Raw genomic sequence first — 12519 nt, 5'->3', positions numbered from 1 at the left:
TAAACAATTCCCGCCAATGTTTTTTGCCCCTTGCTGTTTCTTAGCTCCACCCAAACTGATTCAATCTTGATTTTAGGAGCCAACATCCTTTTTCTCTACTGTCTTTATCCCATCCTTTATCAGGCTACTCCTCCTCCTTTTCCATCTTGCCTATCTCTTCTAAAAGTTAAGTATCCTGGAATATTTAGTTCCCAACCTTGGTCACTTTGCAACCACGTCTCCGTAATGGCTATTAGATCAAACCAATTAATTTCTATCTGCGCTATTAATTCATCTATTTTGTTGCAAATGCTTTGCACATTTAGATATAATGCCTTTAGCTTTGACTTTTTTCTATATTTCCCTGATGTCACCTTAGTCACTGAGTCCCTATTACCTTTATTACTCTCTCTGTCCCTTCCTGACCCACTCTACTTACTGTTACCCAAAACTTTGCTCTGTTCTGGAGCCTTATTTTGCTTGACTATACTAAATCAATAAATTGCTACACTGAGAATGCTTTAAACATGACGGTAACAATAATTACAGAATATTGTTTACAGCCATTTTTCTCACTTAGCTACATTACTAAGTGGGTGATTGAGGAGCAGATGAAAACTCAATTTGAAACCGTTGGAATTCGAGATGGCCTATTTATGCAAGTAATCGGAAAGACACACTGCAGCTTATTGTAGATTTTATCAGCGCAATCCTACAGTGTTTAGCAACTTCTCCAATATTAAATGCTTCTGACATTGATGTGCACAAACTTAATGTTCCTAAAACTGGCCACAGCTGTACAAAGTTTAGTAACTTCATTATGAGTGGTACGAATAGAGTTCTTTAGTTCTTAACTGTACATTTGAAAAATTAAATTACAGACAACTGTGAAGCACTTGGGCTTTAATAGAAGGTGGTGGACCAAACCATTTGACAGATAGGATTAAATCAGAGCAACTGAAAAGCGTTTCATTTTTCAGTCCTATTTGGTCTTGTACAGCGCTCAGTCCCAATATGATTTTATAGAACAGGTGCAGTAACACAAACCTCTGAATAACATTTTGTTGTTCCATGGCAGCGGAACATCTGTTAAATAACTTTTTGTACGTTGCCAAAAGAGCATCTCTGATTCACAAGAGGCTCATCAAAACAAACTTAACTGTCACAGTGGTTTCCGTGTAACTAATTTTTAGTAGCTTATGTGTCTGTGCTTGTTAAAAGCAGAATATAGCAGATAGTAAAAGGCATTATTAGAGCATTTTTGATAAAGGTTTTATTACACAAATAATCATGAATTAACTGGGAGTAGTTGAGGCGAACAGTACAGATGCATTTAAGAGGCTAAATAAGCATATGAGGAAGAAGGGAATAGAGGGTCATGCTGATAGATCAGGAAAGACAGGAAGTGGCTCGAGTGGAACATAAATGCAGGCAGGGACTGGTTGGGCCGAATGGCCCGTTTCTGTGCTGTATATCCAATATAATCCTATGAATTAATTCAGCCTGCCAACAAGATAATTCCTTCATCGATTAGTGCTTACTGTTTTGCACCATAGGCACAACCATGTCATTACAAATTGGGATATGCTTGGTTGAACTACAGGCATTTCATCCAATCCAAGGCCAACTTTCAATTTGTGCAGCCCACCTTCAAAACAGATAGTATGATCCAGGAGATAGAGCAAAGCAGGAAAATATAAGCATATAAAAGTTTATTAAAATAAATTATAGAACAGTTAGAATAGAGTATATTAGATAGAAATAAAAGCAAATACAAAAGTGAGAAGGGACGAGGAGAGAATCAAGAGAAAATGGAAGACGGGATAAGAAGAAGAGCTTAAGTATTTGCCTTAGCTTTTTACTGTTAAGGTTTTGTGCCAATTGCAGTCTGTCACATCTCAAAGTAGCACACCTTTACCACAAAGTTGTAAACATGCCATTCTTAATGCCTATGACTTAATACCTGAAGTATACAGGCAAAAGTATAATGGGCCAAAGATTGCGGGCGGATGCCTCCGACCAAATTATTTTAACGAAGATACCTGGTGGTCCCGGAGGAACGTAGACTCCCGGAACGTGTGTGCAGCCTGCGATCACATGGGCCGGACCGACCAATGGAAATGGCGTATCCCCATTCACAGTAATGGGAAGTTCCGTTTGTACGGAGATCACTGTTTCTGTGAAGGGGGATACCCCCCAAACACAAACATTTAAAATAAATAAGAAAAACATTTCACATATTTAAAATTAATTGAAATTGAATTTAATTCAATGTTTTAGACAAACACTTATTTTTTTTGAATTTTAAAAAAAATATGTTTTAATAGGGATAAAAATAAACTTGCCTTAATGGACAGGGTTTTTAATATTAAAATTGTTGATAAAATTTTATTTTTCTAAATCTTTTAAAACTCTTACACTGGTAAAAGTAGGCCGTACGCTTGATTTTACCAGGCGCAAGTGTTAAGGACATTCGCTGGGCAGCAGTTGGGCATATAGCTCAAATCTCTGCCCGCGAAGGCCCTTCTCCCGGGGGTGCGTTGGAACTGTTGAAAGAAATGTTGACAGATCGCACTGGCACATCGTACCCACCCGGAGAGGGCCACAATTTTTGGCCCAATAAATTGAGGATAGCTCCAGATTATTTGCAGAGAATTAGTCATACAACTTAAAGACATAAAACAGTGCTTCCTCCTACTCACCATGAGCAATTCCACCGTATTACAGGAATCCCTGACTTAAATCGTAATACTAAGTATCGTTTCAGAACTTAAATGTCTGGTGCAGAAAGGCTGAAATGTCCTTGACCCATCAGCACTAACCCTCGGTCTGTAAGGTATCAGACATGGTAATATACTCTCGATTCCAATATGTAAATCCACAACAGGACCGCATTTAAATTACAGGATATAAAACACAGAAACCTTACCTTATATCAGGCCCTGGTGAGACTGCACCTGGAGTATTGTGTACAGTTTTGGTCTCCTTACCTAAGGAAGGATATACTACCATTGAGGGAGTGCAACGAGGGTTCACCAGACTGATCCCTGGGATGGGGGAATTGTCCTATGAGAGATTGAGTAGACTTGGCCTATATTTTCTAGAGTTTAGAAGAATGAGAGGTGATCTTATTGAAACGTAGAAGATTCTGAGGGGGCTCGACAGGGTAGATGCAGAGAGAATGTTTCTCCTCGTGGGGGAATCTAGAACTAGGGAGCATAGTTTCAGAATAAGGGATCGGCCATTTAGGACTAAGATGAGGAGAAACTTCTTCACTCAGAGGGTGGTGAATCTCTGGAATTCTCTACCCCAGAGGGCTGTTGATGCTCAGTCTTTGAGTATGTTCAAGACAGAGATCGATAGGTTTTTGGATATTAAGGGAATCAAGGGATATGGGGACAGTGCAGGAAAGTGGAGTTGAGGTAAAAGATCAGCCATGATCTCATTGAATGTAGGAGTAGGCTCAAGGGGCGAATGGACAACTCCTGCTCCTAATTCTTATGTTCTTATGACACAGGCCATTCGGCCCAACCAGTCCATGCTGCTGTTTATGCTCCACTCGAGCCTCCTCCCAGCTTTTCTCATTTAACTCTATCAGCATAATCCTGTATTCCTTTCTTCCTCATATGCTTATCTAACCGCCCCTTAAATTCATTTATACTATTCGCCTCAACTACTCCCTGTGAAAGACTTGCATTTATATAGCGCCTCAGAGCCAATGAAGTACATTTGGAGTGTAGTCACTGTTGCAATATGGGAAACGCGGCAGCCAACTTGCGCACAGCAAGCTCCCACAAACAGCAACGCGATAATGACCAGATAATCTGTTTTTGTTATGCTGATTGAGGGTTAAATATTGGTCAGGACATGTGGTAGCGAGTTCACATTTTCACCACTCCCTCTGGGTAAAGAAGTTTCTTCTGAATTCCCCATTGGATTTCTTGGTGACTATCTTATATTGATGGGAGTCTAGTTTTGCTTTTCCCCACAAGTGGAAACATTCTCTCTGTGTCAACTCTTATCAAAATTTCAAAATTTTAAAGACCTCTCTATTAGGTCACCCCACAGCTTTCTCTTTTCAAGAGAAAAGATTCCCAGGCTGTTCATCCTTTCCTGATGGATATAACCTTGCATTTCTGGTATCGTCCTTGTAAATCTATTTTCCACTCTCTCCAGTGTCTCTATATTATTATAATATGGCGAACAGAACTGTACACAGTACTCCAAGTGTGCTCTAAATCCTATAGTAACAATAGTAAACCGATCACACGTCCCACTTATCAAATCCATCAATGTAGCTGAGAATACGTACTGTAGGGCACAACAGCAAGGTGTGAGGGCTGTACCAAGTGTTGTTGGGAGGCAGGTGCAAGTACTTCATCAGTGGCAGTGCCCGACTGCTGTAGAGCTATCTCAACTTCTTCATCAGTTAGACCTACGGAGAAAAATGTAAAAGAAAATCTTAACCTTACACAGATTCACTATTTTAAGGCAAAAACTGATATTGCACACAGAACTATTAATTGCCATAAAAAAAAATTGGCCCAATTATTTTTGGACGCGCTTATTTGCACGCGCTAGACACACGCGGCAGAGCTCCAGCTCACAATACACACCCAACTTCTGGTGTTGGGTTCGAGGAGCCTGCGCATACGCAAGAGGACGGTGGTGCGCATGCGTAGGCGTCGGGGGCGCAGTCCTGTGCGTGCAGGCGCAGAATTACTCTCAAAAAACTAGGCAAATAATCACTGATTTAAAAAAAGAAATCAAGCATTTCTCATGACAGGATGTTCTAACTTATCATTTTGTCGGCCAATGCAGCAAATGATTGAGTGATGCAGGACCCACACGAATAAAGCATGAACATAATCTTTGATTTAAACAATAGTGTAAAACATGACATTATATTCATTACTATAGTATTCAAATAAAGAGTGAAGTTCTCAATGTTTTGAAAATCCAACCACTTTTGAGTATTCAAAAACCAAAACAAGTTTAATCATTAAATATTCATTTTGATATTTCACCTAACTTGTTCCATACCTGGTACCTATCATTTTTAAATTAGCTGAAGCATTTCATTTCTTGAGATAAATGGGTACAAGCAGCAGGAAATCAAATAGATCCCTCCCCAACCCCAACATTAAAATACCCCACCCAAATAACAAGCCCAAATCACATTCCCAAATGGCAAGCCCACACGAACGGCAGCAGACACTAGAGGGGGAATTTTGACCCCCAAAATGAGTGGGGTCGGGTCAGGTAGGATGTAAAAGTCCTGACCCCAACCTGCCCACCAGGTTTTAATGGCAGTGGTGATGGGGGGCGGGGGGCGGAGTTGGGGGAAGTTCGGGGTCCAAAGCAGGAGCAGATCGGAGGCCGGGGGTGGGGAGATCAGAGGGAACCGAGGGGGAAGGGGGAGATCAGACGGGTCAGGCATCCGGCCTGCTCACGGGAGGAGGGCAGGTAATTTACATATTATAATCGGGTGGTGTGCCTCAGAATTCACCCCCATTTTAAATTTAACCATAGTTGGACTCAGGCACCTCGGCAGCTGAAGGGGGGCGAGGACTGCTGGATTCAATTTAGCTGCTTCACCCACCACCCGCAATCTAACACCCTCGACCCTGCTGATCTCCTCCCTCCTGACCTCGCCACTTCATGTCCTTTCCGATCTTCACCGCCCCTCCCCCCCCAGCCCATGAACCTTCCATCTCCCACCCACCCCCCCATGACCCTCCGATCTCCACCCCCCGCCCCATGATCCTTCCGATCTCCCCCTCCTCCCACTCTACCCATGGCCTATTCGATCCCCCCCCACTCCAATCCACCCCGACCTTTCCGATCTCCCCCCCACCCCCGACCCTTCTGAACTCCCGCCTCCCCTCACCCAACCCTTCCGACCTCCACCCCCTCTCCCCCACCATCCATTCGATCTCTCCATCCCTGACCCTGCCTATCTCCACCTCCCCACCCCCCCCACGACCCTTCCGAACTCTCCAACCCTTCCAATTTCCACACCCGTCCCCCCACCCAACCATCACCCCGCCCCAAGCCATTCGATTTCTTTCCCGACCCATCCAATCTTGACCCTGGAATCCTTCTGTTATTCCCACCCCTCGGCCTCCGATCTCCCCCTCGCTCCGGACCCTGATCTTCCTCCAACCTCCAATCTTCCCTCTGCTCTGGACCCCGATCTCCGCACCCCCCCAACCTTTCCGATCCCTCCTTCCTCTCTGTTCCCTGGCCTAGGCTGGGTGCTGAAGGTCTACCCGCCTGACAGTCAGCCTGGGAAATGGAGACAAAAATGGTAATCATGACCTGACGTTAAATTCAGCAGGACTGGAGGAAAACCTGTTCTTCTCAGTCTCCTGGTCTCAAAATTGCCCCCCTCCCCACCCTCTCACCGCCTCCGAGATAAGATTGGGGGCCCAGCACTCAGAGTTTGAGAGACTGAGTGGCCTCAGTCAGCACAGCATTAATATAAGCAGAGCACATTGTATTTCACGTATCTCATCTCAACCTCAGCTGGCAATTTGCATAAATAAAGTACAGAATTAAAATGAATATAAGATTATTGGAATAAATCAGAATGTTCTCAAATCCTTTAACAGAAATAATAGATACCTGGGAGTGATTAGAGGCCTGCAATCTCATCAATGAGTGCAGAAACCACAACAGCTGTGATAAGAATTTATATTCTATATACGGCATGGAACTATACACGAGAACAATAATAACACATCCTAATTATTTTCAGAAATCAAACATTTCTCAGAACCCTGAGATAGTATCACAGCCTTTAAAAGCAATAGGTTTTTATTTTATGTAATTTGCAGAATGGAGCAATTTCTTCCCTTCCCTCCCTCGGTTCAAGTTTCTCATTGATAGATACTGTGGCAGACACAAACAGTTAACGTGCCCCATGATCCGAGATGAACATCCACACTGAAGGAACGACAATTGTGGCATAACCATTAGGAATGTAGAGACTGATAATCCAACCGATTACTGGGAAATAACAGGATTCACATTACAATATAACTATGCATAGTAGGATTTGAAAGAATATATTGAATTATAATTTATCCATATCTTATTTAGCACAAAGTTATCAAAATAGAAGCCCAATATAACACTCTTATATGACAAAATGTAAACCCAGGGGGAAACTGTACAGGAAAAGAAGAGATCAGAAAGCAAGAATTAAGATTAGCTGAAAATCCCAGATGGTAGTTTTAAACCCCCCCCCCTCCCATATATATTTTCCCACAGAAATAAATGTCACTTTGTCAAAAATGTAAATGTTCAAGTTCCAAATAGTTTTAAGTATATTCATTTTAAATTACTACTTTTTATGCATTAATACAAATCGGATTGTTTATTAATACCAGATGAAAACGTATCCATACAACTTCATTACCCAGTAATAACCCGCAAATGTTTCCAGCACTTATTACAAAAATGAGATATTTTAACACTGGTTTTATTAATTCTGTAGTTTGTATGAAATTCATACAATCAGATGCTGAAATTTCAATTAAGTAAATTGTTTAACTCCTGCGACAATGATGACGCGATGACTTTTTCTAGTTCTGACGAAAGGTCATCGACCTGAAACGTTAACTCTCGTTTTTCTCTCTCCACAGATGTGGAGTATTTCCAGCATCTTCTGTTTTTATTTATATGACATAATTCATCTTTCATTGTATTCTTGCTAATTTTAGGTACTAAGTATGTACTTTTTTGTAGTTTCAAAACAAGGATCAGCAAACCAGCAGAGATCTGAATACTCTAGTTTAAACATTTCAAGCTGTGGCTCAGTGGGCAGCATGCTCGCTGCTAAGTCAGAAGGCTGTGGGTCCAAGTCCCACTCCAGGAATTTGAGCACAAAAATCTAGGCTGACACTCCAGTGCAGTGCTGGCTGCACTGTCGGAGGTGCCGTCTTTCGGATGACACGATAAACCGAGGCCCCATCTGCTCTTTCAGGTGGACGTAAAAGATTCCACGGCACTATTTCAAAGAAGGGCTGGGGAGTTATCCCCGGTGTCCTGGCCAATATTTATCCCTCAATCAACATAACAGATTATCTTGTCATTATCACATCGCTGTTTATGGGAGCTTGCTGTGCATAAATTGGCTGCCGTGGTTCACACATTACAATGACTACACTGCAAAAATACTTCATTGGCTGTAAAGCGCTTTGAGGCATCCGGTGGTCGTGAAAGGCGCTATATAAATCCAAGTCTTTCTTTTCTTCTTTCTTCAAATTTTCTCAGAACACCACAGGAATCATTCTTTCTATCAGGGCTGTCTGCGGGGTAGGAGGTGGGGGAAAAGAGTCCCAAATCCAAGTTCAACTAGTACATCAAAATGATTTTCCTTTCTCCCTCCCTTCAAGAATTGATGATTCCACAGCTCACACTGTTCTGGCTATTCATATCAGAGAATATTTACTTGTTCAACATCAGGATGGTTATGCTTTGATGTATTTAGATTTTACCATCGCCTTCTCCCTTGGAAAGAAAAGAGCAGAACAACATCCGATAGGGATGTTCTCCCCTACTCCGGCACAGTATTAATGGCAACCAAATATGACCGTACTGGAGTGCCATTGCTATCAATGTCTTTTTTTTTTATAGTATAGAATCTGTACATTTTGAGGACCCTCCTTGTTACAGTCAGTCCAGCTGTGCTCTGTTAATATGCTACCTGACGTACAAAATCTATACAAGCACTTTTAGAATCGTGACAGAATGATTGGGTCACCGAATAGATTTAAGGTAAAGATAGACAGATTTTTGAACGATAAGGGAGTCAATGGTTGTGGGGAGCGGGCAGGGAAGTGGAGTTGAGGCCAAGATCAGTTCAGCCCTACTGAACGGCAGGGCAGGCTTGAGGGGCCAAATGGCCGACTCCTGCTCCTACTTCTTATGTTCTTATGAGAAACAAAGGGGAGCGCTTTGGCGTGCTACTGTCTGTAAGTCAGGAAATCATGTTTGACAAATTTGCTGGAGTTCTTTGAGGATGTAACGAGCAGGGTGGATAAGGGGGAACCAGAGGATGTGGTGTATTTGGATTTCCAGAAAGCATTCGATAAGGTGCCACATAAAAGGTTACTGCACAAGATAAAAGTTCACGGGGTTGGGTGGTAATATATTAACATGGATAGAGAATTGGCTAACGATCAGAAAAGAGTCGGGATAAATGGGTCATTTTCCGTTTGGCAAACAGAGACTAGTGGGGTGCCACAGGGATCGGTGCTGGGTCCTTAACTATTTACAATCTACATTAATGACTTGGATGAAGGGACCGAGTGTAATGTAGCCAAGTTTGCTGATGATACAAAGATGGGTGGGAAAGCAAATTGTGAGGAGGACACAAAAAATCTGCAAAGGGATATAGACAGACTAAGTGAGTGGGTAAAAATTTGGCAACTGGAGTATAATGTGGGAAAATGTGAGGTTATCCACTTTGGCAGAAAAAATAGAAAAGCAAATTATAATTTAAATGGAGAAAAATTGCAAATTGCTTCAGTACAGAGGGACCTGGGGGTCCTTGTGCATGAAACATAAAAAGTTAGTATGCAGGTGCAGCAAGTAATCAGGAAGGCAAATGGAATGTTGGCCTTTATTGCAAGGGGGATAGAGTATAAAAGCAGAGAAGTCCTGCTACAACTGTACAGGGTATTGATGAGGCCACACCTAGAGTACTGCGTACAGTTTTGGTCTCCATTTAAGGAAGGATATACTTGCATTGGAGGTTGTTCAGAGAAGGTTCACTAGGTTGAGTCTGGAGATGAGGGAATTGACTTATGAGGATAGGTTGAGTAGGTTGGGCCTCTACTCATTGGAGTTCAGAAGAATGAGAGGTGATCTTATCGAAACATAAGATAATGAGGGGGCTCGACAAGGTGGATGCAGAGAGGATATTTCCACTCATAGGGGAAACTAAAACTGGGGGGACATAGACTTAGAATAAGGGGGCGCCCATTTAAAACTGAGATGAGGAGGAATTTCTTCTCTCAGAGGGTTGTAAATCTATGGAATTCTCTGCCCTAGAGAGCTGTGGAGGCTGAGTCATTGAATATATTTAAGGCGGAGATAGACAGATTTTTGTGCCATAAGGGAATAAAGGGTTTAGGGGGACTGGGCAGGGAAGTGGAGCTGAGTCCATGATCAGATCAGCCATGATCTTATTGAATGGCGGAGCAGGCTCGAGGGGCCAAATGGCCAACTCCTGCTCCTATTTCTTTTGTTCTTAAATCAGGTCAGATGTTCTCAAAAACCCCTCCACCACATTTATGGGATTTAACTGACAGATCGTTCATTTGTCATCAATCAAAAGCCTCTAGCTTTCCAAATGCCAGGGAAGGTATAATAAACTTGCCTTTAGTATTGAGTAGCCCAGATTCCACTCCATGGTAGAGTGGATTAACGCTTAAACCATTAATGGGAAGGGATGGAACAGGAACGATACAATCCACTAGCCATTCCATCGGCTTGTGTTCCAACGTGGCTTAGGTAGTTACATCATTCTTTTTTTCCCAAACTCTGCTAAATCTCTAGTGAGGTGACTCTACGGGGTGAATTTCAAGCCTTCTGTCCAACAAGGCAATAGCGCCCCGGAAATGGTGGCCAATGACCTACTATCCGGTTGTTGCAGCTTCCACATTGCCTTCCCACAGACCCATCGCTGGGCGGCCAGAGGGACCACCAAATCAGGCGGTCGGCCCATTTAAAATGAAACTCGGGGTCTTATGACAGGTTCCCGATTGGCAGTTTCGGACTGAACTGGGCAGAGCATGCGCCGTGCACGATTCCTTTTTAATTTTGTGGGGCCGGGAGGAGCAGGACAGCTCCTGCGGGATGCACAAGACCAGCCTGAGCCACCTGTCACTCTGGCTGCACTGCCCCCTCCAGACATTGGGGGACCCGCCTCACAAGCGTAACTTCTTTCGGCCTGGAGGCAGTGGGCTGCCCTGGGCACTCGGCCTCTGCCCGGATGCTAATGAGTCCTGCCTCTCAAAATGAACTTGCCTGAAGCGCACTCGGGGAAAATTCATCCCTTTTGTAATGATATTTGCTTCTTGGGTCCTTTGCTTAAGAATTCACAGCAACACATCGCTATTAAGAACTAGTTGGTTTATTAGCAAAAGGTTTAACAATCACATTACACATTACCAGTTCATCCACCAGGCTCACAACCACCTGCCTCATCGTGGATTCCCCGAATCCAACTGGCTGGAGTTTTATTGAGTCTTGTGAACATCACGTGATTGGCTAAGCCACTCCTACTCAACAGCTCTACAACTATTTTGGTGTGAACACACTTATAGGTGTATATATTACACCCATGATTACCAGATGTCTTAAATGAGCTCCTGGTCATTATCCCTGCACCCTTTTGGTCATTAAAGGTACCAGGAGGGCAAAAACCCTGAAGAAAAGAAAATAAAAAACAGTTTTCCATTGTATTTATCGGGGCTTGATAAGAGTACTCATGGTAGCAACCTTCAAGTAAGTGAGGTGGTCTAGTATTTAGTATACCCATTAAGCACTTACATTAAGGTAGAAATAATGGGCATGAACTTCATCACTATCGAGTTAATAGGGTCTTGGGTCTTTGTGGTATAAACTCTGTATCCCTTTGCTCCCTATCATGTATCGCCTATTTATTCTGAAAATATTTATAATGCACTATAAACACTTAACTCTCACAAATTCACTCAATAGCATCCATTAAAACTTCAACCTGAGGCATTAAGGCACTGCACCACTCGGAAAATTGACTTTCTCATTTCACTTTACAATTCATTTAAACAGATATGACAAAATCCACCTTTCAAGCAGTGTTAACCAGAACTGAACAAGCTACTATAATTTCCAGATTTATTGCCTTTAAAATGATAAAGTACTGAAGATACTAATATTGATAATTTGATGGTGGGTTTCATCCTTCTCTATTTCTGGACAACCCGAGTGTCTTATTTCTCAGTCTCAGATCTGCTCCTGAAGTCTTCCTCACACGCATTTCCTCCCATATTCTTTCTTCCCACCCCAGGGACTTGAGCACAAAGATCTAGGCTGACACTCCAGTGCAGTGCTGAGGGAGCGCTGCACTGTCAGAGGTGCCGTCTTTCGGATGAGACGTTAAACCAAGGCCCTGTCTGCTCTCTCAGGTGGACGTAAAAGATCCCATGGCACTATTTCGAAGAAGAGCAGGGGAATTATCCCCAGTGTCCTGGCCACTATTTATCCCTCAATTAATATAACAAAATAAACAGATTATCTGGTCATTATCACATTGCTGTTTGTGGGAGCTTGCTGTGCGCAAATTGGCTGCCACATTTCCCACATTACAGCAGTGACTACACTCCAAAAGTACTTCATTGGCTGTAAAGCACTTTGAGACGTCCGGTGGTCGTGCAAGACGCTATATAAATGCAAGTCTTTCTTTTCCTCACAGTCAAATTAGATTATTTCAGACTCAATGACAACATGCACTTGTAGCGCTTTTTATGTGGCAAAACGGCCCAA

General features: G+C 42.7%; 1 protein-coding gene across 3 annotated transcripts in view; it reads right to left on the bottom strand.

Moving 5' to 3' along the window:
• The window catches only part of pex14 (peroxisomal biogenesis factor 14), a 256878-nt gene that overhangs the window by 81812 nt on the left and 162547 nt on the right, over positions 1-12519 (bottom strand). For all 3 annotated transcript variants that reach the window (XM_070860576.1, XM_070860575.1, XM_070860574.1), the window contains exon 4: positions 4292-4414. In XM_070860576.1, the coding sequence (XP_070716677.1) occupies positions 4292-4414 (123 nt within the window). The remainder of the gene's footprint in view (positions 1-4291; positions 4415-12519) is intronic.

This window comes from Pristiophorus japonicus, chromosome 18 (assembly GCF_044704955.1).
Source record: "Pristiophorus japonicus isolate sPriJap1 chromosome 18, sPriJap1.hap1, whole genome shotgun sequence".
Lineage (NCBI taxonomy): Eukaryota > Metazoa > Chordata > Chondrichthyes > Pristiophoridae > Pristiophorus > Pristiophorus japonicus.
This window is presented reverse-complemented; position numbering and strand designations above follow the sequence as displayed.